Source organism: Stenella coeruleoalba (genome assembly GCF_951394435.1).
Source record: "Stenella coeruleoalba genome assembly, chromosome: 11".
Taxonomy (NCBI): domain Eukaryota; kingdom Metazoa; phylum Chordata; class Mammalia; order Artiodactyla; family Delphinidae; genus Stenella; species Stenella coeruleoalba.
Window position 1 is genome coordinate 10,026,579 of NC_137157.1, and position 27,849 is coordinate 10,054,427.

At 57.4% G+C, this 27,849-nt stretch overlaps 2 protein-coding genes across 6 annotated transcripts in view; both read left to right on the forward strand.

The window, feature by feature from the left end:
• Positions 1-3,026: 3,026 nt before the first annotated feature.
• CSNK1E (casein kinase 1 epsilon) lies at positions 3,027-27,467 on the forward strand. Of its 5 annotated transcripts, none has more exons than XM_079936144.1 (11): positions 3,027-3,321; positions 6,816-6,903; positions 15,205-15,315; positions 15,434-15,582; positions 16,897-17,125; positions 18,149-18,319; positions 19,617-19,765; positions 23,931-24,123; positions 24,223-24,362; positions 24,961-25,023; positions 25,914-27,467. In XM_079936144.1, exons 2-10 carry the CDS (start codon positions 6,828-6,830, stop codon positions 24,991-24,993), a joined length of 1,251 nt encoding a protein of 416 aa, XP_079792270.1. In that variant the 5' UTR covers positions 3,027-3,321; positions 6,816-6,827; the 3' UTR covers positions 24,994-25,023; positions 25,914-27,467. The 5 variants fall into 5 exon arrangements, with proteins under 5 accessions (XP_079792270.1, XP_079792274.1, XP_079792271.1 ...); XM_079936145.1 differs by lacking the exon at positions 3,027-3,321 and adding an exon at positions 3,482-3,527; XM_079936146.1 differs by lacking the exon at positions 3,027-3,321 and adding an exon at positions 6,122-6,250.
• Positions 25,010-27,849, forward strand: part of TMEM184B (transmembrane protein 184B) — a 64,795-nt gene continuing 61,955 nt past the window's right edge. Inside the window, exon 1 of the mRNA XM_079936141.1 lies at positions 25,010-25,023. The gene's annotated coding sequence lies outside the window, so the exon portion shown is untranslated. The remainder of the gene's footprint in view (positions 25,024-27,849) is intronic.

The window sequence follows — 27,849 nt, forward strand, 5'->3', positions numbered from 1 at the left end:
GCGGATCTTAAATCAGGATTGGAAGGCCTCCCTCTGAAGGGGACTCGAGAGTCCTGACCTGAGGGTGGTGAGGTGCACAGCTGAGGGAAAAGTGCCCCAGGCAGCGGGAGAGCCAGGCCTGAGGTCAGCCTCAGGGCACAGATTGTGTAGGGTCATTTTAGGGACCCTCCCCTGCTGTGTGGTAAATCCATGGTGACCTCCTCCTCCCCACCCCCCACCCCCAAGACTCAGGTTGCAGGTCCCTTGGGGGTGGTGCTGAAATCTTTCTCGCCATCACTGGGCACCGCAAGGTCCCCAGCCCCGTGCTCTGGGGTGCCGGGGAAATAGGAACAAACCGTCTGGAACGGCTCCCCTGACCAGTGCAGAGCAGCTAAAACCCAGGGTGGGACCCAGTGATCAGCTCTTCACTGACACCTGTCCCAGGCCCAACTGCATCTTCTGGGTGGGTGGGTGGAGGTGTAGCCTGGAGATGTACAGAGGGGGGCTAGGGGAGCTCCAGCCAGACACACCCTTGGGCTTTAGAGGTGGGAGTTAAGTCCCAGGAGGAGTCATTGAGAACCCAGTCTGGAGAGAGAAGTCAGGCCCAGAGGCTGCTAGAACTCTGTTGTAAGTTTTCTTTCCCTTTGGAACCGCCTCCCCTCCTTGGCTAGGTTTTGTGTCCCCTCAGTTTCTCCTGAGAGTTGAGCTGCAAAGTGCTTCAGAAGGGCCCATGGGTGGTCTCAGAGGGGAGTAAGGAGGAGGAGAACTTGGGTCCACAGAACAGCTAATCAGGGAGGGGGTGTGGGGAGCATTCTTCCAAGGCAGAGACTGGGGGGCGATGGGATGGGGTGTGTGTGTGTGTGTGTGGAGAGGCTGGGCGCAGGCCTTCAGGGGAAGAGTGGGTCTCAAGACTGGTTGACCAGGATCTTCAATAGTGGTGCAGAGGGGGGTCAGTTACAAGTTCTGGAATGGGAGGGGACATGTGACAAGATTGGGAGGGGAAGCTGGGACATCTGACCCTGAGGCAAAGGTGAGGAGCCTCAGATTCCTCTCTGAACCTGGGGAAAGGACAGAGTAGGATTTCATCTGTTGTTGAGAGGATTACATGAGATAACACCTTTCCCAGTGCCAGGTACTTAGTAGATGCTGGAGGAGTATCAGTCCCTTCCTGGAGAGGGAGGGCTGGGAAGCAGGGCCAGGTTGGAAGGTTGGGGTGGTGAAGACAGAGGACACGGTGGTGTATCCACCCTGCTCAGTAGTGCTGGGGGGCCCTCTGCCTGGGACCCTAGGCCTGGCACCTTGTCTCACATAGGAGAACCTGCAGGCACAGGGAGGGCCGGCTTCCCTGGACACTGGAAGCAGGATTCAGGGTCGGTGAGATTGGGATGGAAACAGATGACGAAGGGAAGGGCATTGGTAGCCGAGCCTGGTGGCTGGCCACCAGGTCACATTTGGAGACCTCCAGGAGATGAGGGAGTCATAAAAATGGGTAAAACAAGTGGGGGCCCTTGGGCTTTGATAAATGTGGGTGGCTGCCGCCCAGGCCTGCTGAGTATGGTCAGGGCCCAGGGTGCGTTTGGGCCCAGAGTGGCAGTTCTCCCAGTGCTTCGAGAGAAGTAGGGAATACAGACCTGTCATATGAAATCTTCCCATCTTAAAACACTGGGAATCGGTTAACAGAACAAAAGAAATAACGAAAAACACCATGCAAGCCAAGCAAAGCCCACCACTTTTGCTGGTGACCCTCTTCTCGGCAAAAGTGGCTTTGAGGGCAGATCCCCAGCTGACTGCCCCAGGCCTCTCCTGGGAGGCTTGTCCTCACTCTCCTGCTTTTGGAAGTGAGATCATGATAGACTCATTTTCCCAGGGACCCATGAGAGAACAGAGCCATCTCGTGCTGTGTGGTCCCAGGCCAACCCCTTCCTGTCTCTGGTCTGCAGTTTCCTGGGCTCTGAAAGAAGAAACCAGTCTGTGGGGCTCCTGACAGTTTGGAGAGTGTGTGTGACTAAGTCCCTCAGGCTCGAAGGAAGGTGTGATTGTTCTTGAAGTGACTCTTCCCAGGAACCTTGCTTCTGGGACGGATGCAGTGCACTCCAGCATTTTGTGTGTCCACAGCCACAGTTGTGTGTGTGAATGGATGTGTGTCATAATTTGGAGCTTTGCATGGTACAGTGTAAATATCATTTTAATAACTCTGCCCTGGAATCTTTCATCGCCTGCTCTGGAAGCCAGTAGGAAGCCTTAATTAATTCTCCGTGACCTGGGGAGGGACGGGTGTTCCCTCCCGATTTGCAGATAAGGAAACCCCAGCCCAGAGCTGGGCGGGGACTTGGCTGAATGTGCACCACTTGGGGGACCCTGGCTCAAGTGTTGGCTCCATGGCAGTGTGTGGGGTCTCTCATTAAACGAGTGAGGACAGGATTGGGTTGGAGGTCAGCTCTGTACCCATCAGTTTGAACTGCCGGAAGAGGAAGAAGGGTGAAGAAAAAGGTCTTTGCATTTGTTTTTTCCGTGGGAGCAGAGCGCAGCATAGCCCCAGCTACCTCTCTGGGCCGTTTGTCAATATCCCTCCGTCTCTTGCTGTCCGGTCAAATCGCTGGCCCCTGAGTCAACCTGGCCTGTGTGCTCTGCAGCACTCAGAGTCCCGAGGCGGAGTGTCCCCCAACACTGTAAACATTCTCCTTTTGCAAACACCGGCCTTCAGAGGGGCCCACTACTAGGGTGTGAGAGGAGAGAGAACCGGGCAGAGGGGAGAGGAGTGTTTGGGTCTAGAAGAACCCAGCTTTTTGTGCGCCCTCCTCCTCCCCACCCCCTCCCAGGTTTTTCCACCTGTGCCTCCACTGGATCAGGGTGTCAGTGTCTGTGTGCGCTCCTCGGCCCCACACGTAAGGCCCCGTTCCTGCAAGGTGCTCCTCGTGAGGCTGGGGGGCCGTGTTTCCTGGCTGCGGGGCCCCCAGCGTCCCCGGGAGCGGAGGGCGCGGGCCCTTTAAATCCTCCAGGGCGGCGGCGGCGGGCCCGGGATGACATCAGCGGGCGGGCCCGGGGCTCAATGGGAGCCGGCGGGCGCGCGCCAGGCGGGAGCGCGCGAGCCGGCGGCGGGGGCGGTCGGGCAGAAGGGCCGGGAGGAGGGAGGCGGCGTCGGCTGCGCTGAGATCCCAGAGCCTGAGCCCGGCCGGGACGAGCGGAGAGGAGCGCGGCGGCAGCGGCGGTGGCGGCGGCTGGGCCAGGAGAGGCTGGCGCGCCCGGCGGCTCTGCGAATCCTCCGGCATCCGCCCAGGCGGGCCGCCCCCGCCCGCGGCAGCTCCCCGAGCAGCGGCCCGGCACCGGCGCCTTCCCGGCGGGGTAAATATTGGGGGGCCGCGGGCCCGCGGAGGGGCGCAAACCTGGGGGGAAACGGGGCTCCCTCCGCCTCTTTGTTTTTGCGCGAGAGGGAGGGGAGGAGAGGGCGGACACACGCGCGTTCGCACTCGGGTATGGGGGGGCTGCCCGGGCGCCGCCCGCTCGGCCCGGCGAGGACAAAGGCGCGACTGGGGACGAGGAGGAGGAGGGTGACTATTATTTTGCAGACTTGCCCGGGGGAGGCCCCCCCAGTCCGGCCCGCCTCCCCCTCCCCCAGCTGGACCGTTCAAGGCCCCAGCCAGCCGGGGCGGCCACCCCAGGCTGCGATTTGGGGACGCTGAGGGAGGGGGTCCGGGACTGGGGTGCTGGGGTGCACCCGATACTGTTGATTCGGAATTCTCTCCCAAACCCTGGGGCTTCGGTAGGGTTCACCAGAGCATTAGCAGAGCCCCCAACCCCTTCGCTCCTGGCCTGGGTGCTCCAGACCTGGGGGTCAGCAAGGCTGCTCTCCCGCATGTTGGCTGGGGGCGCTTGGGGGGCCCTGGGGTGATGGGGTGTGTGGTCACCCAGCCACCGATTCTGTTTTCCTTTGTGGAGAGAAAGAAAGGGGTGGCGGTTATTTATCAGATCGGATTCTCCCGTTTCTGCGTGTGAGAAATCCATGTTTTGCAAGTCCCTGTGGAACATAAAACTATGTTTGTGCCCGGGTGTCCTTAGAGAGAGGATTCCCAAGCTCTTCACGCCCAAACTCAAAGTGGGGTGAGCCCCCTCCCCAACTTTTTCCCTTAGTTTTCTTGCATATTTTCTTTTTGGATCAGCCTTCGTCAGGGAGATAGATTTGGGAACAGGGGAAGGGGATCCTGAGTGTCTAAGTTGCACCCAATAAATGCCTGTTTGGGGCTCCTTTGCCTGGGTGTCTGGGATGTTCCTCCACTTTTTATTTTAATGGTCCAGGGACAAGGGCCCTGGCTGGGGAGGGGGGTGGGCAGGGAGTAAGAAAACTGCCCATGTGCCGTTCTGCTTGGTAGTTTGTCTAATTTTTTTTAACCAGTTGAAACTCCGGAATCTTCATGTCCGCCTTTTTTTTTTTTTCTCTTCGTTTATTCCAACGCCAACCCCCCACCCCGCCCCCCAAAGGAGAGAAGCAGCAAAGAACTGGAAAGCCTCTTCCATTCCTGACTCAAGCCTCTCTCCTCTCCTCTGGGAGGCTTTTGGGGAGACAGTGCTGGGACAGTCTAGGCTCTCCTTGGGGCCCTGGCCCCCCGGGTGTAGGAGGGACGCTGGCGGGTCTGGGTGGTAGCCCAGAAAAGTGGTGGTTGCCTGCAGGGCTGATTGCTTGCTCCCTCTCTTCTCTGCCCTTCTCTGCCGACAGCCCGGTGAGTGGGGAGGGGTTGGGGGGTCATGTGCAGTGTATTTATGTAAGACACCCAGACGGAGGGCACGGGTATTTATATAACCCGGCGTGGGTATTTATGTAATATAGGATGCGGGTGTATTTATGTTCCTTTCCTAACCTGCGGCTTTCCCGGCTGCCATGTGTGGTCTCTGAATTGGCCTTGGCGGAAGACGGACGGGGCCGGGGTGGGGTGGGGGGGTTGTTTGTGTGTGTACACACCCGCCCGCCCCCCACCCCCTTCCCCAAGCAGGGCTCACAGTGTATGTCTGCGTTTCTTTCTTCCTTTGGAGTGTACACGCGGGCCGATGTGTGTGTGAGGTGTGTGGCATGTGAGTTTCCCGCATATGTGGACTGTGTTCTGCTGGCAGCCCTGACACCTCAGCTGGGACTGGCCAGGCATGTGGGCAGAGGCCCTTGGTGGAGAGCCCGGAGTTTGGCTGGCGCTGGGTGGAGCTCCTTCCTTGTGACCATTGGTGAAGGGCTAGTGGCGGCTCCCTGGGAACTAGTGCTGGGGCTGGGTGTCTCTCCTGGGCAGGAGCTATTGGCTCCTTGCCTCCGCTGGGGTGGAGAGCTCCAGCCTGACCAACTGTGGAACAAAGCCCTCCCGTCTCCCCTCCTGGGTGGGTCTGGCTTTTGGGGTAGTACTTGGCATGGGGAAGGGGCAGAGCCTCTGTGCCGCACACAGCTGCTTTTCCACCTTCCTGTTTTGTTTGCCTCCTGGCCCTGGCATGAAATAGGTCCTGTTTGAGAGGGTGGAGGCTGCCAGGTAGGGCAGCAGGAACCCTGTCTGGGTCTTAGGGGAGGAAACTGTCACTAACTTGCTGCTGGGGTGGGGTGGGGAGCAGGTGGCGTGTCCTCCCTGGGCCTCAGTTCCCTGTCTGCAGGGAGCGGCACCTCTTTATAGTTTTCTGCACTTGCCCTCTCGTAGACCCTCTGAGATCTTAGGGATCCCCCATCCCTCTCCTTATTTCATAGGCCAACCCTCCCCATCCCCCAGAGCAAAAACCACCTCCTCCTGGCCTTTTGAGTTTCCTCCTCTGCTGCCCAGACCTTTGCCCCAGACCAGAGCAGAGGCATCCCTACCAGGGTGGCCCCTGATGTTCCGTGAGCTTGGACACCCAGGGTGGGGCACAGGAAGGAGGGAAGTGCTCAGGTCAGCGCTTTCCCCCCAGACCTCCTCCCATACCACAGAAGCTGGTCCTTCAGCTCAAAACCTGGCTTTGGTCCCCTCAGTTGCTCTGCAGGGCCCTCTTAGGAGACCCTCCTAATCTGGAAGAAAACCAGCCCCAAACTGTTCATCCAAAGAGATCCTTGCAGAGAGTCCTTTGTGAGGTTCTTGGTGTTGTGAGGTCGAGAGAGGGAGAGGACCAGAAGGTGGATGTTCTGGGGGCCCCTTTCTTGCCTTCCCTGTGAGTTGGGGAGGAGACCTCTCTGGCGGGGCACACTGCAGACTTGCAAGGTCTGCCTCTGGGAAGACCAGCCCAGGCTGTGAAGAACTGGCCTCCAATTCTTGGTGCTGGAAGCTGGAGGCCTGGGGTAAGGATGGGGGCACGGGGATCCTGTCAGTCCTGATGGGGCTGAGGAACTCCTTTGGTGACAGTTCAAGCTGTCCTCCTATCCCTGGAGGTTGGAATTTGCTGGTGGTTGCCATGGCCGCACCCCCAGGGTGACCAGCTCCTGCATCCCACCTCCCCATCACGCCCTTTGTCCTTGATTTTCCTATCAGAGTCTTTGCCCATTGTGACTGGCCTGCCTCTGAGAGGCTCCTATCGGAGGGTCCCTGAACGAGTAACCCCCGAGGAGATGCTTGCTTTGCTCTTTTCCTCCTGGGCCTTGTCTCTAGTCCCCATTCTGCCTGGCTACACTGACACCTGTTCTAATAGCCTCAGCACAGGTGGAGGCTATTGGGCTTCCTGACACCTGGTTGCTCTTAGGCAAAGCAAGGCCAAATCCCTTCCTGGACGGTGGGAGGGAGGATGGTGGTGTCCTAAGTTTCTCGTGGCTTTTCCTGACCTTTGGTGGGGGAAGAGTGGGCTCCGGGGGCTAGCCCCCTTCCCAGCTTCCCTCTTCTCTGACCCTGTGTCTCTGCTTACTTCTGCAGCAAGAGTGAACCATGGAGCTACGTGTGGGGAACAAGTACCGCCTGGGCCGGAAGATCGGGAGCGGGTCCTTCGGAGATATCTACCTAGGTGAGTGTTTCTGGCTCCAGCTCAGTGACTCTGGAGGCCCTGGGACAGCCCTGGGCACTAGGAGGAAAGATGCCAACATTTCATGCTTTGAAGTCAGAACGTGGCTCTGGTGGCATGTTTTGGTCATTTTGTCCCCAGGACCATCCCAGGTGGGGAGGGAAGCAGCAGGCTGGGGGTGAGGCAGGCCGAGGGGCTCCTCAGTCAGGGCAGGATGGGGTTCCCACTTGCTGCAGTCTGGGCAGAGGAGTGTATTTTTAACTCTGGTTTCTAGCTGCAGATGAGCTGGGTCTCCAGCTGGGCGTGGGAAAACGCAAGCTGGGTTAGCACCCCTGTCTCTTGTCTCCTGGGGGAAGGATGCTGGTGGACAGAAGAGGCTTGAGCAAGCTGATTGCTCCCAGCTAGGCCCCCTCCCTGTGGTCCGGCCTCTTGGAATTCAGCCCAGGAAGGCTTCGGAATGACGCAGGCTCCCCCGTAACCTCAGGGCTGGGGCGGGGGTCGGTCTTAGCTTTTAGGATCTCTCTCCCTGGATGTGCTTCCTGTTGAAAGTCTGAGTTTGCTCTCTTGTTGATTAAACAAATCACTGATATCTCACCCCGTCCTTGACCCAGGAGAATGCCCCTTTCTCAGCTGCCCTGGGGGTGCGGGGGCACAGTCAGGGGGCGCGGCCCTTCCTTGGCAGTCGTTGGTCTGGAGGGGAGAGACTGTGTTGGTAATCGTGAATTGGAGTTGTTAGAGCAAGGTGGCAGCCCCTGGGGTTTCTCCCCATTCCTGTCCCTGTGCCCTTGGAAGCATCTGTGCCTCTGTTTCCCTCCTGAGAAAAGAACAATAAGTCAGTTCTGTCCCGGGCAGAGGAAACTGACAGGTCAGTGTGCCCTGCTTGTTGCTTCAGAACTCGGGGGGTTTCTCTTACTCAGTGATCTGGGTCCCTGCCCTCTTAGGGTATGAAATCTGCTTCTCAGTGAGCTGCCCCTTCCCCATCAGAGGGGAGGGGGATACGTATGCCCACACTCTCTGGACAGTACTCAGGCTGGGCTGGGCCCTGTTTGAATGCCGTCTTCCCTCACAACAGCCTCTAGAGATGGTGCCGAGCTGTCCCTGCTTCACACATTGAGACGGGGGCGGCACAATCAAGTTGGCCACCGAGGCTTCTCTCCAAAACTAGAAAAGACAGGGAATTCCCTGGTGGTCCAGTGGTTAGGACTCCGCACTTTCACTGCCAAGGGTGCGGGTTTGATCCCTGGTCGGAGAAGTAAGATCCCGCAAGCCGTGTGGCGTGGCCAAAAAAGAAAAGAAAACAAACAAACAAACTAGAAAAGGCAAACTTCCTACCCACAGCCCTCCACGGGAGTGAGAGTGTAGAGGACAAAACGTGGGAGAGAGCCGTCAGCCCTGGCTTTGCGCGGTTGGTGAAGGTTGTGTGATACTGCTGCCTGGCCCACGAAGGACTTTCATGAGGCACAAGTGAAATGGGCGCGTGGGAACGCATCTTGTAAACTGTAAAGTGCCAGCCAGATGTGCAGGTCATTGTCAGACACCTAGTAGATCACCCTCCTGTAAGCACTGCAGAGCTCAGAACAGAGGGAAGGAACAGTGCAGGCTGGAGCTGTTTGAAAGGTTTGCTCTGTGACTCTGAGCTCCTCTGGGGGGAGGCGGGGAGGCGTTGGGTTGTGTCCACCTTCTCGCCCCAGCGCCCAGCACGTGGGGGCTCAGTGAAGGCCCTTCACATGAATGAATGAGGAAATGGGGGCTGTGACGTGCAGAGGCCTGTGAAGCGGCTTCACTTACGGCAGGAGAGAAGAAGGTGGGGATGTGGGGGCAAGTTCGGGTCCCCAGTCGATCTCTCATGTGCTGTGTGACCTGGGATCTGAGCCTCAGCCTCTCTCCCTGAGCCTCAGCATTCTCATCTGTGAAGGGGGTGCCCATCTCCTTACTGTTTGTGAAATTGGGGTGGGTATAAAGGACCCTCTTATCATGGAGGCTTTGGGCTCAGGACTGAAGCCTGGAGCCACTGGCTTGAGGGCAAAGGGCAGGGAGAGGCAGCTTTGGGCTGGTGCATACCTGCTGCTAGACAACACCCAGCCCCAGGCCTTCTCTTTGCAGAAGGGAAACTGAGGCCCATAGATGGAGGGGCAACCCAAGGTCATTCAGAAAGTCAGTGTCCCTGGTCCCTGTGGTGGGACCTTGCTGGGGACAGTACTTCCTGTTTATCCAGTAATCATCTAGTTCATTTTTTAAAAAATATATTTATTTATTTATTTTTGGTTGCATTGGGTCTTAGTTGCTGCGCACGGGCTTTCTCTAGTTGCGGCGAGTGGGGGCTACTCCTCGTTGCGGTGAGTGGGCTTCTCATTGCGGTGGCTTCTCTTGTTGCGGAGCATGGGCTCTAGGCGCGCGGGCTTCAGTAGTTGTGGCACGAGGGCTCAGTAGTTGTGGCACGAGGGCTCAGTAGTTGTGGCACGCGGGCTCTAGAGCGCAGGCTTAGTAGCTGTGGCGCACGGGCTTAGTTGCTCTGCGGCATGTGGGATCTTCCCGGACCAGGGCTCGAACCCATGTCCCTTACATTGGCAGGCGGATTCTTAACCACTGCGCCACCAGAGAAGCCCCCATCTAGTTCATTTTAAAAACTAGGTCCGGGTTTACTCCCCTTTGTACAGGCTTTGGAGTAAATTCTACCAGGGTTTAGGTACTGGCGTTTCTTTTCCTCACTGTATGCCCTTGAGCAAGTGATGACCTCTGCCAGCCTTGGCTTCCGCATCTGTAAAATGGAGTTGCGAGGCCTCCAGGGTGGTGAGAAGTAGTGAGATCACAGCATGCAAAAACTGTACATGCTTGGCCCTGCAGTGGTGCTTTTATGTTGTGTCTGTCCCCCAACCCTCAGTCTTGGTTAGGATTTGCTACTGTCAGGAACTGGGTCCTTTTGGGCCTGAGCTGGGGGGTAGGGAGCTGGTTCTCTGCTGGCTGCACAGGCCTCGGGGACCCTGGCCTGATGCAGTGTCCTGCCAGCTCCTTCCCGGGCCCCTCTCGCTGGTGTGGGGATGGTAATGATTGTAGGGCCTCCCCGGCTGGCCTCACTGGCTCCCTTTGTTCAAAGCTCTGGCCACATTCTTGTCACTGGTGCCAGTGCCAGGGCCTGACTCCAGATGGCCTCTGCAGGTGGGGCTGGGCGCGGCCTGCAGGCCCTGCTTTCCAGGATCGACTGAAGGCGAGCACATTTGTGGATGTGGCCGCAAGGCCTATACTCCTCTTCCAGCGCCTCCTCCCTCTCCCCTCGGCATCGTGCGGGGCCAGCTCTGGTAGGGCCTCACCTTGGCTGCATGGGGTCCGGCAGTGGCCGAGCCTGTGCCACCCACTCTACCAGCCGCTGGCCATGTGCCTCAGGAGCTCTCTAGACCTCTTAGTCTCTGGTCCTCAGTTGCAGATGGGGTGATGGTGTGGGTACTGCCCACCTGCAGTCCCGCCCGGCCCCCGATTGTACCGTCTGTGAGTGAGCCCCCGCCTCAGCTTGATCCTCCCCCTCCACACCTAGAACTTGCCGAGCTCCCAGACCCTCTAGGGCTGGCCAGGTCTGAGCCCTTCTCTACGTCCAAGTTTGTTTTCCACACTGGCTCGTCCCCCGACAGGGCTGCTCGTTCTCCGAGGGGCCACCTCTGCCGCCTTTGCCTGGCACTTTTCACTTAATCAAAGTTATCCTTTGTTGTTCCCACGGAAGGTGAGCTGAGCTCCTCCAGGGCAGGGCTGCCTCAGGTGGCCCAGGGCTCGGTATGCGTCTGGTGATTGAATGAATGAGATGCTAGGGAACTGGAGTAGAGAAAAAAGCAGGGGTTCTAGAGACTAAGTTTCAGATCCTGGCTCTGCCCCAGCCAGTTCTGTGTGACCTCAGGCCAGTTACATATCCTCTCTGAGCCTCAGGTCAGTGGTTGTGAGAAGTGAGGGAGGTCAGAGAGGACTGGCAGCTTCCTGGTAGAGTTCAGAGGCAGTGCAGGGGTCTGGTGGTGGTGGGACCCGTAGGCAGCTGTGACAGCTTTCCAGCAGTTGCTTGGGGTCAGAAGCCTTTGCCTAACAGCTTAGGTCCCTGTTCAGGGAAGTTGTGTGGCATTTGGTCATTGACCTTTGGTGTCTCCGTTTCCTCGTATGATACAAACAGTAGTACTGGCAGGATGGTGTAAGAGCTCAAGGGGACAAAGGGCTTTTCCCCTCCACCTCCCCATTTCGGGAAGGGGCGTTCTCCGGGCACCTCTGCTCCCTGCACAATCTGCTGAGTCATAAGTGCTGAAGGCCCTGCATCATCCAGTGTCTCTTGGTCTCTTCCCCCTGCCTGGGCGGGGCCGCCATCCACCGGACAATTGCAGCAGCCTCCTTCCGGGTCCCACCCCCCACACACCTCAAGTCCTCTCCAGTCCTTTCGAATACACCAGTGGGTCTCAACAAGGGGAGGGAGGCCAGATTTTGTCTCACAGGGGTTGTTCGGCAAGGTCTGGAGACATTGTTGGTTGTTTCACCTCAGCGTGGGGGTGTGCTGCTGGCAGCGAGTGGGTAGAGTCAGGGATGCTGGTAAACACCCTGCGGTGCACAGGACTGCCCCGGAGCAGAGCGTCTGCAGTGCCTCTGGAGTCTCAGGCTCATGGCCAGGATCGTAGCTTGGCATCTGAGCCCCTTCCCATCTCCCCCTGACTCACCTCTTCCACTGTCTTCTTCAGCCACCTCGAGCTCCAGCTGCACCAGACCACCCAGCGTTCACTGCACCCGCTCCTGTCGGGCCTTTGCACGTGCTGTGGCCACAGTCTGGGATGGTCCTGCTCACACAGCAGGAGCCCTTGCAGCCTTTCCTCCCACTGCATGGCCAGTGGACTGCAGTGAGCCCCAGCTCCCCCCCACCCCCATCCTCACTGTCGCCTGGAAACGTGTGAGGCTCTCCCCAGTGATGAGTTTTGACGTGTCAAAAGCACTTTACAGTTTGCAAAGCATTTTCTCTCCCATGGCTCACTGGATTTGGGAATCCACTTTTTTTTTATTTTTAAGTGGTTCAGAAATGAAAACACAAAACCAAAAACCAAAACACAAAAACATGCTAAGTGAAAGAAGCCAGTCACAAAAGATCACATATTCTATGATTCTCTTTATATGAAATATCAGGAGTAGGCACGTCCATAGAGACAGAAAGTGGATTAGTGGTTGCCTAGAGCTGGGGCGTTGGGGGAGATGGGGAGCGACCACTAAGAGATGCAGGTGTTTTAGGGATGGTGAAAGTGTTCTAAAATTGATTGTGGTGTTGGTTACATGACCTTGTGAATATACTGAAAACCACTGAATTGTACACTTTAAAGAAGTGATTGTGTAGAATGTGAATTATGTCTCAACAAAGGTGTTGAAAAAAATGACAAGACGTAACATGGTATCAGAGAAGTGTCCTTTTCCCCTCCTGTCCTCATCCAACCCTGCCCCGTCTTGACTGGTTTCTCATGTTCCTTTTGAGTGTTTCTTTATGTTGATACAAACAAACACAGATACATATTGTTTCCGCACTTTTTTCTTGAGCCACTGAAAGGAGAGCATATAATACATACTGTTCTGTACTTTGCTTTTTCACTTCCTGTATCTTTGAGATCTTTCCACTTCTGCACCGAGAGAGCTTCCTCTTTTCTTTCTCCATTGTGTTCCGTTTTATGCATGGGCCTTTCTTTATTTAACCAGTCCCCACTGCTGGACATTTGGGTTGTTTCCAAGCTTTTACTGTTGCAAACAGCCTAAGTGGACAGCCTCGTCCAGGCCTTATTTTGCGCTGTGCGAGGGTATCGAGTAAAGTCCCCAGAGTGGGAGCTGGAGGGAGCCGAGAGGCCTTGCAGCCAGGCTTCCCCGGTTCACACGGCGACCGCGGGGGAGGAGTGACCCCTCCCACCGAGAGCGCAGACCAGCTCGGGTGGACGTGGTCTTTTAATATTTATTTGTTCATTTATTGTGGCTGCTCTGGGTCTTGGTTGCGGTCCTCGGGGTCCTTAGTTGCAGCATGCCTGCAGTACCTAGTTCCCCGACCAGGATCGAAACCGGGCCGTCTGCATTGGGAACTCGGAGTCTCACCCGCTAGACAACCAGGGAAGTCCCTGAGTAAGCCATTTTTATACTAATGATTTCTTTCTTTCTCTGTGAAGTGTGTGTTTGAATCCTTTACCCTGTTTCCTATGGAGTCATTGGTCCTTTTCCTACTGCTTTGTGGGTGCTCACTGTATATTAGTGTGATGTTAGCTCTTTGCTATTGATAAGCATGTGCACTATTTCTTAGGACTTTGTTTCTGGTGTTTTTGCCGTGGAGAGGGATTCCTTTTTTTGGAGGAGGGAAGGGAGCCTTTTTTTTTTTTCTTTAATGGCTTCTGGATTTTAAGTCAGGATAAAAAGCCTTGCCTACTCCCAAATTAAAAGGCAGTGCTCCTTTCTTCTAACATCTCGTTGTTTTACTTTTTTATTAAATGTATAAAACATGTCCATGGTATAAGGCATCCTTCCCAACACCCAGTTGGAGGGGGACATACCTGTCACCTTGAAGGCCCCTGGTACCCCACCCCACCCCGTCCCGCCCTCTGCTTCCCCCACACAGAGGTAAGCACTATCTTGACATTTTAAGTTATTCTCTTCTGTTAGTTTTATTGCATGTTTATATCCCTAAACTATATATATTTCAGTGTTGTGTGTTTTGAAATTGAGACAATTAGAACTGTGCTTGCATCCTTCTGTCTCTTCCTTCCTCTTTTTTTTTTCCTTAAATTGAGGTGAAATTCACACAACATAAAATTAACCATTTTAAAAGTACACAAGTTAGTGGTATTTAGTACAGCCCCAGTGTTGTGCGACCGTCATCCCTACCTAGTTCCAAGACGTTTTCATCACCCAGAAGAAAACCCTGCACCTATTAAGCAGGCCCATCCTATCTCCCCCTGCCCCCAGCCTGCGGCAACCACCAGTCCACTCTTTGTCTCCATGGATTCATCTGTTCTGGGCATTTCATACAATGGAATCAGACAGTATTTCTTTGCCCTTCGGTGTGTGACTTATTCACTGAGCGTAGTGTTTTTAAGGTTCACTGATGTCACAGCATGTGTCAGTGCGCCGTTCCTTCTCAGGGACAGGCAGAGTCTGCTGTCCACGCCTCTTTTGAGGGACGTTCAGGTGTCTCCACCTTCTGGCTCTTGTGAACGGTGCTGCTCCTTGCTGTCTGCACTCAGGGTTCAGATGCTGAGAGCCACCCGCTTAGCCATCGTGTATGCCTTCCACTGCCTGTGGCATCCCCGGGGCGCTTGCACCACCCTGTAGCCATCCTTCTGGTGCTGGACTTTGTGGTCTTTGTTGCTGTGCAGGTCCTTCGTGTCCTCCCGGTGCTCACGGTTCTGAAGGGCACACACTTGGGAGTGGACTGGCTTGGCCAAGGGTTTGTGTGTGTTCAGCTTTACCAGGTAGAGGCCAACCTGGTTTCCGAAGTGGCTGAGCCAACTTACACTCCGATTTTTTCCCCCCGTACTATATTTTGCTCCACTTCGGACTTCCGCTGCGTGCTGTGAGCTGGGCTGTCTTTTCTCAGATGCCAGTTATTCCAAGGACGTTTGTTGCGTAGCCCCATCTCGTCCCCTGATTTGAGGTGCCGGCGTTATCCTGCCTGTCCTCAGTTCTTCCAGTCGTTGTGCCCTCCTCCGGACTTCCTCTGTTGTCTGTGTGCTAAGACTACACCGTTCAGTTGTGGCAGCTCAGTCCCGCTTGGCCCCAAGAAGGAGCCGGCCTCTCAGCCTAGCCCCCAGCCCTCCAAGTCAGCCCACCCCTTACTGTAGCTGGGGAGACTGAGGCCAGGTGCGGCGGGGATTTGGGTCTTTCTTGAGACAGCCTTGCCCCCCTCCCTTCTCTCCTCCTCATCCCCACACCCCAGTGACCTTACCTGTCTTCAGCTCGGGAGTCCTCAGTAGCTCCCACGCTCCAGGATGAAGTTCCCCTTACTGGTCTGTGAGCGTTTTTCGGCTGTGCCCTGACCCCCCTTGCATCCAGCCTTCCTGCTGCCCCAGCCTCCGGTTCTCTGAATGGTCCATAGCCCTCACCTCCTTCCCCTGGCATGAGCTGCAGCTCTGGCTCTCCCCTCCCACCCAGGCTGGGTCGGGTGCCTGCTCTGTGTCCCACAGTCCCTCCGCTTCCCTTGGATACAGTGCCGGGCCCTCTGCACAGCCTCCCCCAAGGGGCGCTGAGCTGCCTGGGGGCAGACACTTAGTTGGTCCTGGTCTGGTGCTGCCTGCCCAGCTGAGTGTGACCCCGGTCCCTTGCCCCTGGCAGGTGCCAACATCGCCTCTGGTGAAGAAGTTGCCATCAAGCTCGAGTGTGTGAAAACGAAGCACCCCCAGCTGCACATCGAGAGCAAGTTCTACAAGATGATGCAGGGGGGAGGTGAGGGCTGGAGGGGGCGGGGCCTGAGGAGCTCTGTGCATGTGCACACGTGGGAGGGGCCCTGGGGCTGGGCGGGGTGGGGAGTGACCGACCCTGACAGCCCTGCGTCCCCCCGCAGTGGGAATCCCGTCCATCAAGTGGTGCGGAGCCGAGGGAGACTACAATGTGATGGTCATGGAGCTGCTGGGGCCCAGCCTCGAGGACCTCTTCAACTTCTGCTCCCGCAAGTTCAGCCTCAAGACGGTGCTGCTCCTGGCCGACCAGATGGTGAGTCCCCCACCTACCCACTCGGGCTGGGGACTGGGCTCCCAGCTTCCCTTCCAACCTCCCCTGCCCCGTCGTGCCAGTGGGCACTGGGTACCCAGCTGGAGGATGCTGGAGCCAGGAGGCAGTGACAGCGACGTAGGACGGGCCTGGTTCCTGGACCAGGACCGCGGGACCTTGACCATCAGCCATGGTTGGGGGGTAGGTAGGGAGGGGGTATTAAAATGCAGGCTCCCAGTTTCCACTCCAGACCTGCTCGGTTGGGCTTCCGGGCAAGGCCTGGGACCCTGCCCTCAGGTGAGCGTAAAGCCTGTCGTCACACAGACCTGGGTCCTGTCCCCGTGGGGTGACTGTAGGTGAGCTGCTGGGCTTCCGTCTCCTCAGGAGCGTCTTCCCTTTGCTGGGTTGTTGCGCAGTCACCTGGGACGCCACACGGTGCCTGGACCAGAGCAGGAGCCCACGGACAAGCAATGCTTAGGTCCTCAATCCCTTTATAAGTTCAAGGGAGGAAAATTTTAGGAAAAGAAAATTTAAAAAGCATAGAATTCTAGCCCTGGAATGCTACGTGGAGATCTTGTTGCATAGGGGTCTGTAGCTGTGGCTGCCCTCCAGAACGGCTGCAGACATCCTCCAGTTTTAGGCTAGATGTGTGTGTGCAGAGGAGGGTTGTTAGATTCTCACAGGACGGGAGACTCAAAAAGGGTTTAGGAGAGACTCAGAAGCCTGAGGCCCAGGGAGGGCACCAACCTGCCAGAGGACCTATTGTGTGCCTATATGTTAATTTAAGTTTCTAACACATTGTTTAAAGGACAAGGGCCTGTGTGTCCGCCTTACTTTGGTGTCCTCTGGAAGCCAGGGGACAAATCCTGTCGGTGTGCTCCATCTCTGTCACCCCTGCCAAGTTTAGGGTTCACTGGTCCTCCTGTTCCCCCCAGCCTGGTTGCCAGAACAGCCTTCGAGATGCCTCTTTGGTCCCTTGAGGGCCTCTCATGTCCTCTGTGGTGTAGAGCCAGGCAGGTGAGGCCTGAATGCCTTTCTGGGCTTCATTTCTAGATCTTGCCATTCGCTTTCCTGCCTTGCTCTCTTTCCTTTGTCACAGCAAACTTGATGAACTCTTCCTTCAGAGTTCCTCTCTACTGTCACTTCCTCCAGGAAGCCTTCCGTGACCTGACCCTTGAAATCATCATACATGGTGATTGCAGACTGATCTGGCCCTCCCCCCGGCCCGTGGCAGGGACCACGGATGTGTTTTCCATCTGTACGGCCCCAGCCCCTCTGTGGAACATGTGCTGAACGACTTGCTCTCCCCTCCCCCAGATCAGCCGCATTGAATACATCCACTCCAAGAACTTCATACACCGGGACGTCAAGCCCGACAACTTCCTCATGGGGCTGGGGAAGAAGGGCAACCTGGTGTACATCATTGACTTCGGCCTGGCCAAGAAGTACCGGGACGCCCGCACCCACCAGCACATCCCCTACCGGGAAAACAAGAACCTGACTGGCACTGCCCGCTACGCCTCCATCAACACCCACCTGGGCATCGGTGAGTGAGCGAGGCCCGGGAGCAGAGTACACCCACGGGCTGCTGGCCAGGACCCTGGCTTTCCTTCTGCAGCCTGGGTTTATTCCCCTGGCTGGCCGCACAGGCAGGTCTTCTCTTTCACAGGAAGAGCTGTGGGGTGCTGAGCACCCGCCCTCTCGTGCCTTACTCATCCCCGCAGCAGCCTTGGTGCGCAAGGCTGTTTCCCCATTTTTTTTTTTTTTTATAAATTTATTTATTTACTTTTGACTGCCTTGGGTCTTCGTTGCTGTGCACAGCCCTTCTTTAGTTGCAGCAAGCGGGGGCTACTCTTCGTTGTGGTGCGCGGGCTTCTCACTGCGGTGGCTTCTCTTGTTGCAGAGCACAGGCTCTAGGCGCGCGGGCTTCAGTAGTTGCGGCACGAGGGCTCAGTAGCTGTGGCTCGCGGGCTCTAGAGCGCAGGCTCAGTAGTTGTGGCGCAAGGGCTTAGTTGCTCTGTGGCATGTGGGATCTTCCTGGACAAGGGCTCGAACCTGTGTACCCTGCATCGGCAGGCGGATTCTTAACCACTGCACCACCAGGGAAGCCCTGTTTCCTCATTTTTACGTGTGGGGAATGCTGGCTCACCGTGTGACACAGGTCGCTTAAGGTCATACAGCTTAGCAAGTGCCAAAGTCAGAACTGGCCCCAGCCCTGTCTGATGCCACTGCTCGAGCCTTATCCACAGGGTGGGCCAGGCAAGAAGGCCCTGGGGTGCCTACTGCATAGTTGCTGAAGGAATGAGAGCCTGAGCTGGAAAAACTAGGCCCAGGTTGTGTTGGAAAAGCTCAGCCTCAGGGCCCTTCTCTGTAGAAGGGGGTGATAACAGTGCCTGTTCGTAGTGGGGCTGCAGCAAGCCAGCATGTGACAAGGGGGGGCTCGTGCTGGGTGCACTGGCGGGGGTCGTTCCCCTCCATCAAGGAGCATGTCCTGGAGAAAGGGGTCCTGACTCCCGCCAGCCGGGAGCCCAAGTGGACCCTGCCCCTCACCTCGTCCTTGACTCTGCAGAGCAAAGCCGTCGAGATGACCTGGAGAGTCTGGGCTACGTGCTCATGTACTTCAACCTGGGCTCCCTGCCCTGGCAGGGCCTCAAAGCGGCCACCAAGCGCCAGAAGTACGAGCGGATCAGCGAGAAGAAGATGTCGACGCCCATTGAGGTCCTCTGCAAAGGCTACCCCTGTGAGTAGCCCAGTGGGGCAGGTGGTTAGCCTGGGACCCCTGAGGCCCCTTCTGAGGGGCAGACGAGCCTGTCCTGGGCTACCACTGCCTGGCACCAGAACGTCAATCACAGGCTCTCCCACTGTTCAGGCACAGCTAGGAGGCCTGGCTGCTAAATAGCGAGTGTCCCCAACCCACACTCCGGCCTCACCTCGTAAGGGCTGAATGTCAGGAAGAACTCCGGACCTTCCTCTTCCTGGGAGTCTCCTTCACTACTCTCACGGAACACCTCACTTCTGACACTTCTGGTCACCAAAGGTCTGGGGTTCTTTCCCCCTCAGCAAGCCATTCTCTGACACCAGCCGGGTGTCCTAGAGTTTAACTCGGTTCCGACACTATCTCCCTGGAGGTAGTGTCAGATCCCACAGGGTAAGGGCTCAGTCCCACAAGGCTGTCCCCACCACACTTCAGATGCCGGTCACGAGTCCAGGTTGCCACCTGTGCGTCTGGTTGATGGGCTATAAATAAACCTGAGGTTCCCATGACTCCCTCCTTGGGTTTGATTAATTGGGCTCACACAAGTCAGGGAAGCACTTACTTGTTTACCAGTTTATTAAAGGATGTGGTAAAGGATACAGATGAACAGCCAGTGGAAGAGATAGGTCGGGTGAGGTTTGGGAGGGTCCCGAAAGCAGGAGCTTCTGTGCGTGGAGTTGGGGGGTGTCACCCTCCTGATGTGGATGTGTTCACCAACTGGGAAGCTCTCCAAACCCCATGCTATTGGGATGTTCATGGAGGCTTCATCACGTCGGCACGGGTGATCATAAACTCCATTGCCAGCCCCTCTCCCTTCTCTAGAGAAGTGGGTGGGGCTGAGGGCTGGAAATTCCAAGCTTCTGATCATGGATTGGTCTTTCTGCTGACCTGCCCCCATCCGGGAGCCCTAACCCAGAGTCTCCTCCTTAGAGCAAAAGGTGCTCCTACTGCTCTTACCACCTAGGCAGGCACAAGGGCTTTAGGGGCCCAGGGGCAGGAACCAATATCTATATTTCCTGTTGTCTCACAAGGGTCCTCTCTTGCCTCTGATTTTCAGAGGAGGAAATGGAAGTTCTGCTCCTGTGGCTTAGCGTTCCCATCGGGCTCTTGACAGGCTGAAGTTCATAGATTGTTGTAGGGAGGACGGCCTCTTGGACCTTGTCTTGACCCCTCTTAGACCAGCAGTATCTGTAGGGACGGTGGCTGGGTGGGACTCCGCTGGCTGTTGGGGGCCCTGGGGGCACACGGGCCTCATGGTGACACCTTCTGTCCCCTCCACCAGCTGAGTTCTCAACATACCTCAACTTCTGCCGTTCGCTGCGGTTCGACGACAAGCCCGACTACTCCTACCTGCGCCAGCTCTTCCGCAACCTCTTCCACCGTCAGGGCTTCTCCTATGATTATGTCTTCGACTGGAACATGCTCAAATTCGTGAGTCACCTGGAGGCCGAGGCGGGCTTGGGGGACTGGATTGGGAAAGCCAACGTGACCCCGTGGCGGGTGGGGCTCCCGGAAGATGGGAGCTATGAGCCGGACAGTGCAGGTGACGTCACCGGGGTCCCGGAGCCCCCGTTCTCCTCCCACTCCAGCGTCATCTGTGCTGACGGCACATGCTGCTGCGGTCGGCGGGGCCCAGGCGGGGCACCACCTCCCACCACACCCAAGAGGGCCTGTTTGGGCCTCAAGTCCATCTTGGGTCCCTGGATGGGTGGGGCCCGGATGGCGCTGGTGGGCCCCCCTGCTGTCTTGATCGTGGCCTACACCATCCTGCTCTTGTTGCTCTGTACCTCCCAGGTGGCGGCCTTCACTGAGGCCCCCTTGGCCTGCCTGGACCCCTTCATTGTGGTTTCCTTCTTCCTGGTCATGGGACCCTGGGTCTTGCTAGGCGCCTCCTCTCTCTGTCTCTGTCTCTGTCTCTGTCTCTGTCTCTGTCTCTGTCTCTCTCTCTCTCTCTCTCTCTCTCTCTCTCTCTCAAGAGTCTTGGGGGTGGGGTGGGGAGAACTGTTGTAGTCAGCTGGGCCTAGAGCTCCGGAATCTGTGAAATCCTATGTCTTGTTTCCCATCTCTTCTGGAAAAGGGGGCTTCCTCGAGCCAGGCTCAGCCCCGTGACAGCGACGCTATTGCACTGCCCAGGCCCCGCCCCTGTGCCTGTGCCGGGTCCATGTACCCACCCACGTACTGGTAAGGATCCTCCAAGACCTGGCCTCCAAGACGTACCGCTCAGCGGGGTGAGCACAAGAGGCTGAGCCCCTGCTGTGCTCTCTCTGTCCCTTCCAGGTGCCTGGCACCCCTGGGCACCCAGGACCCTCCAGATAGGCCCATGGAGGAGCTGCCCGCCCCACACTCCTGGCCTGTGGTCTGGACCTCAGGGCCCCAGTTCTGACATCCCCAGCTGTGCCTGAGCCCACCGGGGCTAGGCCCAAGGAGACATCCCTTGGCATGGTGGGAGTACAGTGGAGAGGCATGATGGAGAAGGCCCCGCTGCGAGATTCTTGGGGACAAATCGGCTGCCTGATGAACAGAGCCTGAAGGAGGGACGATGTTCACTGCCCTGGAGGGGCCTGGTGGCAATGGGCCCCAGGAGCAGCCTCAAGCAGACCCTGTCGGTGGCCTCTGTATCGAACCTGAACTCATTAAACGCCGCTACCTGTACTGCGTTCCATCGTGGCGTGCCTCTTGGTGGGTGCCCTCGGCCTGCCCCACCAGATGCTCAGGACCGAGGCCTTGTTCTCCAGGACGCTGGGATCGGCACTTGGTCTTGTGCCCCTCCTCCCTCTGGCTCTCGAACAGTGGCCTGGTACTGTTCCCTAAGGAGTGGGGCAGAGGTTGGGGGTCCCACAGGCCGAAGGGCCCCAGGGGTGAGAGATGGGCAGTGGGGCACCTTTCACCCCAGACCTTCCGGCTGGGAGCACAGCTGAGGGCCCGGGGCCAGCTCTTCTTGCCCCAGGGCACTGCTCAGGGCACTGGGCACCCGCTCATCCATGTAGAAAGTCATTCCTGAGCCTGGTTCTGGGCTGAGTTTGGCCCTTTTCTCGGTATAGCTCCAGGAATGGATTTTGCATCGTCCAGGCCTGTGCCCTCCAACGTGGTAGCCACTGGCTACGTGTGGCTAATTTTTAATTAAAATTAATTAAAGCTGAAAACGTACTTCCTCAGTTGCATTTGGCACATTTAAAGTCCTCGGGAGCCACAAGCGGCTGGCTAGTGGCTGCCATGCCCAGCAAGGCGGATGTGAACATACCCATCATCACAGAAAGTTCTGTGGGACCTGCTACTCCAGATGGCTCCTCACAGAGCTGCTCGTGGGACCGTCCAGCCGACAAGATCTCGCCTCAAACCAGGCCGGGAGCACGCTCTCCACCCATTGCTGGCACGCTGACCCCTTCCTGGGATTCCCTTAGAGACAGGCCCTGGACTCAGAAGCTGAGCAAAGGCGCCAGCAGCCTTATCCTGCCCCGATCTCTGACTTGAGGGCCATCATACTGGATAATCGGGCACCTTTGACCCCATCACCACTGGAGTGAGCTCAACTGCCTCCCGCTGCCCCTGGCAGAAGTATCTGCAGACACATGGTGGAGACCGTCCACACTTTCACCTCGAGACCAAGCCCTTCCCACATCACCCCTTCCCCCCTGCAAGAAACCTTCATCAGCACCTACCAGCAGACTGGACACCATGCTGGACGCCGTGGGCCGCAGACTCTTCCATGGGAAGGATCCTGCCCTTGACTGAGAACTTCCCTCCTTGGAGTGGCCGCCTCGTATCGTTTGGCATCAGGGCCCTGGAATCCCCGGATACCTGGAGCCTGGGATGTTGCTCTCAGCACACACAGCCACTGTGTTCCGAGGTCTAACTAGCTGGCCAGGTGGAAACTCGACACAGCCAGGACAGGGGTCCATACGACACTGGTGAATGCCTGTGTGACTCTGATGTTGACCTTTCTGTGTTTTCACATGGGCAAATAAAAAGCCGAGAGACCTCCCTGGTGTGCGTTTCTTGAGGCATCACTTGGGTTGGTTGGAAATGGAGAGAGTAGCTCACCTCAGCCTGCCGCAGGCCTGAGCCTGCCGTTGGCCTGAGCCTCCTGAGGCCACAAAGGGCAGGGGCTCCAGCCCTCCGCTCATCCACGGCCCCTGGGCTGTGCACCTCTGAGTGAATCCCTTGGCTTCACTGAGCCTGAGTTTCTCCCACCAGGGAGTGAGTTCATACCTGCCTTGTGGGGTTGATGTGCCCTCTGCCCATGGGATGGATGTTCAACGAGTGGCTGCTGCAGCTCATGTCATAGGTTTTGCTCTGCTTCTGGCCGGACATTCTCTTTGCCAATCTGTAATTGAGTGGGTGGGAACCCGGGGTGAGGAGTGGAGGTCGGGAGATGCTGCCCTGGTGCTTCCATCTTCCAGGCTTGTGGGTGGGAGGGCTGGGAATGTGCATCCCTAGAATGTTCTGCTAAGTGCTCTGGGGGTGCGGAGAGCAGAGCGGGACTGGGTGGCGGAAGCCTGGGTTCACACCCCAGCTCTGCTCTGAGCTGTGTGGCCCCAGGAGGGTCCTGAGGCCTCTCTGGGCCTCGGTTCTTCAGTAGGATTCAAGGATCATTCTGATTCCCAGCCGCTATCTCCCGGAATTGCTTCAAGTCAAAGGGCCACCCCTACCCCATCTCCCAAGGACAGCAGGGCCTTCTCTGCCAGTTCTCTGGGAGAGACAGGGTTGCAGGAGCCCGCACCCCGTGGCCCGTGAGCAGGCCCCCAACTCAGCCTGCAGGTCTCTCCACAGATGCGGCCCCCCTCATGCCAGCCCCCACCCTTCCCTGTGGATGACCCCAGGACCAACTAGGTGACGCGGCCAGGCGCCGCTCCCATGCCGCACTCCTCTCTGGGCCTTCCTCCTTTCCTCCTGCACTGGGGGTGGCCGTGGCCAGACGGCAGAGCCCCCAGGGGCTCACGCACCCCTTCGCCACAGCCTGCCTGCTGGGCCTCTTTTTCTTCCATGGGGCATCTAGCCCATTCCTTCTCCAGCTCCCATCCCAAGGCAGGCAGCATCTGTGCGGGTCCCCCGGGCCTCTTGGTTGTGGTCCCCACAGCACCTGCCAGAAGCCATTGCCAGGTCCAGGGGCAGGGGAAGAACAGCCCTTTGAAAAGATTTCCTTGCTAGGCACTGGGAAGCCTGGTTTGAGTCCTGGCCCCACCTTCAGCTAGCCTTGTAACTCTCTCTCTGGGCCTCTGAACACGTGCCCTGCTGTATTTGGAAACCTTGAGGAGCTGGGGCCCCTCTGTACACGGAGGGGACCCAGGTTGGGAGGGCCACGGAGTACCCTTGGTTGTCTTGGGGCATGCGGCCTCCCTCTGCCCCTCGGGCCCAGCTTCCTCCTTCCGGACGGTTGTGTGGCTTTGTTTCTCTGTGCGGTGTGATCATGGGTCATTTCCAGGTCTCTTGGGCTTCCTGCTTTGTGGGGAGGAGGTCGGACCAGAGGGTTTCCGAGATGCCACTTCCCCAAGACGCCCACCTGGCCTGCCTCCCCCTGCTCTGACCCCGAGGGAGTGCCAGATCCCGGAGCACGCTGACCTCGCAGGGCTGACCAGGTCTCATGTCACACCCACAGGGTGCAGCCCGGAACCCCGAGGACGTGGACCGGGAGCGGCGAGAGCACGAGCGCGAGGAGAGGATGGGGCAGCTCCGGGGGTCCGCCACCCGGGCCCTGCCCCCTGGCCCGCCCACTGGGGCCACCGCCAGTCGGCTCCGCAGTGCGGCCGAGCCTGTAGCTTCCACCCCTGCCTCCCGCATCCAGCAAGCTGGTGAGCAGACACCTTGGGCAGCGCGCGGGGCCCGGCGGGGGCGCGGGGCGGCCGGGGCCCCAGGTGCTGAGGGCAGCTTCCCCCCTCTTCGCCCTCCAGGCAATACTTCTCCCAGAGCGATCTCACGGGTCGACAGAGAGAGGAAGGTGAGCATGAGGCTACACAGGGGCGCACCCGCCAACGTCTCGTCCTCCGACCTCACTGGGCGGCAAGAGGTCTCCCGGATTTCAGCCTCACAGGTGAGCTGCCCTCACACCAGCCCTTCTGTGCCTCACAGCCGAGCCAGGAGAGGTAACCGCCCCAGCAGGCGGTAGAGCTGGAACCCAGCCCTCTGCCAGGGGCCCAGCCTGCGTGGGCGGCGGGGCGCTCACAGAGGAGGGGCTCGTGGTCCCTGCCATCAGCGAGCCCCCGCCGTCCCGGTCAGCACAGGATGGAGGGATGGGTGGACCCTGTCGGCTGGCCCCACTTAGGGGCCATGTTTGGGCTAGGGAAGTTGGGAAGGGGGAATCCGGGGTTGCCCGGGGAAGGGGTCCGGCAGAGGTGGGCAGGAGACCTGCTCTGGGCCTCCTGCCTGTGGTGGAGGAGTCTCAGCAGGACAGGCTACAGGCTGGGAGTCCAGCGGCTCCATTCACGTGTGGCCTTGAGCAGCTGCTTTGCCGCTGGGGGCAGGGTTCTTGTCTTACAAAACAGAGACATCCTGGGTCCTTGAGATCACGTACCCCTGCCCTTGGCTTGAGGGGCTTGGGTTGGGGGTGGGGCTCCACGGTGGGGAGAGACTTGCCGAAGTGCCGTGGCCAGCAGCTCACCCCTCCCACCTTTCTGCCTCCCTTCCCAAAGACGAGCGTGCCATTTGACCACCTCGGGAAGTGAGGAGCCACCAGCGGACCAGTATTTGCTTAGGTGAGCCGATGTCTGCTGCGGACGTAGCCCCGTCAGGTCTGGAAACGCCCACGGCCCCCTGGAGGAGCCCAGTGTGTGCGCTGACCGGGCCCGGCCCACGCCAGCTAACTTCTGCTGGAAAACTCCCTCTTGCGTGGGGCAGTCCTCCATCCCCGCTTTGCCTTAACTATTCTGGAAGGTTGGTAGCAGGGACTGAGCCCGGGGCCCCACACCGCGACCTTCCCCAGGGCTCTAGCCTTGTCCCAGCCTCTGGGCCGTTAAACGCTTCGTTCATGCAGAGCACGTAAGACAGGGCCCTGTACTCAGGAGTTTATCTGCTGTCAGAGAAGGGCCTTGGCGGCTCCGCAAGCCCAGGAGAGGCCCTCTGGCTAGTGTGGGCCTCCATGGAACTTGTGGCTGCCCGAGGCCTTGAGGTGGGATGTCGCAGCTCTGCACTCGGGCCCCGCCTGGGAACCCGCTTGGGGCTCCTCTGGCGGTACGTAGGGGGATGTCGGAGCTCCCTGGGGAACATGTACATGGCCGGCAGCGGCTTACACTTCACAGGCTTGACCTCGCACCAGGACATCTTGAGCACGATCTGCTTTTTGGAAATGTATTCCACAGGTAGCTCTGGGGCATAAATCGGAGTTGACCTTCGTCAGACCCCAGGCCCAGGAACCAGTCCATCCGTGGCAGGGTGGGGCAGATGTGTGGCTGGGGGTTGGCTGCTCACCGAAAGGAGGGAGGGAGGCTCTGTGTCTTTTCTGTGAAAGTGGAGCACCTACTCTGTGCCCCAGAGAGGGACCAGCTCAAAGCCTCGGGGGCAGGAAGACAGGAGCTGAAGGCCGCTGGCAGATGGGTGGCCAGAGGCAGATGTGCACCTGATCTGTCTTCTCTCTCCCCCTTTCTAGTGTCTTCACTGTATTTTCTTTTAAAAAAACAACAAAAAGATGGGGAAAAAAAAACCACTCGAACAAAAAGAAACAAAACCCAGCACAAAACCAACGATGGATTCTATTTCGAGTCTTTTTTTTTTCTTTTTTTTTTTCTTTTTTTGCCAATGGCAAGAAGATGGGATGCCCTCGGCATAGAGGATCCTCGTCCCTTCGCACTTCCCGCAGCCCACTTCAGGCTGCCAAACGCTCCCAGACATCAGGCTCCACTTGGCGGACGCCACGGCCCTGCCACGGCCGCCGCCTGACATGGCTGGGAGGGGGACACTTCTGCACTGGAGCTGTAGCAGGTCCTCACGGGCCCTCAGGAGGTGGCCTGAGGAGCTGGGGGAATGGATTGGTTGGTCAGAGGCAGGTCCCACTGGGTATCCATGAGCCTTGGGACCACGGGAGACGTGTGCAGCCCCACCCCCCTGAGATGACGGCCGCCGACTTTCTGTGTTGGGCTTTTGCCAGTGCCCCCCTCAGCGTTTGGGTCCCTTCTTTGCCTGTCCACAGAGACCTTGAGGAGGGGGTGGTGAGGCAGGGGGGCCAGGAGTCCTTGTGGGCGTGTGTGTATGTATCTGACCTGTATCTCCCAGGACAGCAGATGTGCCGCCCACCTGCCAGGCCGACTTTGTGTTCTCATGCCCCTGACGAGGACATGGGGGTGGGCGGTGACCTCCATGCCCCTCAAGGAGGGCACAGAGGGTCTTTGACACCACCGACCCCTGAGACTGTCATCAGCCTGTGGTCCCCCTTTTCTGGTCTTAGGGCAGAATCTGTGGAGACTCCTTCCAGAAGGCATCTGGCTCCTGGGTTATACATTAATTCCCTGGTCCTGACACTCACCTGGGCTCAGGCCTGGGCACTGGATTTATCCATCCTGCCTAGTTAACACTCGTTTTTACTTTATTTTTGTTTGTTTTTTTCCATGTGTGTATTTCCTAATTTATTTACCTCTGTTTCCCCTTTATTTTCTTTTTCTTTTTTTTTAATTAAAGAGCAAAGCTTTTTATTACTTTGTAATTTAAAAAACAAAAAAAATACTGATGAACTTTGGGGGGAATTTTGTACTTTTTTCCTGTGTAAATATTGGACTTTTTTGAGCTTTATTGTGGTTGTTAATTTGAAGTAATAAAGTAGAAAAGGATAAAGTGACATGGGCAGCCCTTGGTCCACCCACCTCTTTGCTCTGGGGGCTTCTGTCCAGCAGACCTGGGAGCCGGGGATGGCTGAGGACACCGGGGAGTACTTGGTACCTCCCTGGGACTGTTTTAACCCTGTGCTTCAAAGACCACACACAGACCACCTGGGGACCTCGTTAAAAAAAACAGCTTCTGACTCAGGAGGGCTGGAGTGGGGCCTGAGAGTCCGCATCCGAACAAGTTCCAGGTGATGTCCACAGCCCAGGACCACACTGAATAGGAAAGTTCAAAACGCTCTTCATGTTATCTTATCCACAATTCTGAGTTATCTTAGCCATTAATTCTGAGTTAGGTGTTAATCTCCCTGCCTTCAGATGAAGAAACAGTGTGAACGTAAAATAACTTGCCCAAGACCACAGCTCTCCTGGGTCCAGTGGCACCTGTGCCACAGATGAGCCTGGGCAGTTCCTTCAGCCAAGCTTTGATAAAGGAACAGCCCTCAGCCTTGGCTGCCTTTGTCTGGCCAGCTTATAAAAGAATTTGTCTAGCAGTCCATGTTTATCCAGCACACATTACTTTCCTGGTTCTCATTCATTAACCCAGAAGCCACTGTTGCCACGATCTCCACTCACAGGCAACAGCTCAGCCTGGGGAGGGGGTGGAGGGCTCAGAGAGACCGCTTGTAAGTCCTGGGCGTCGCTCAAAACCCTCATAATTCAGGTCCCTTCCAGTGCTGGCGTTCGAAGACCCTATGACTCCACAGCCTG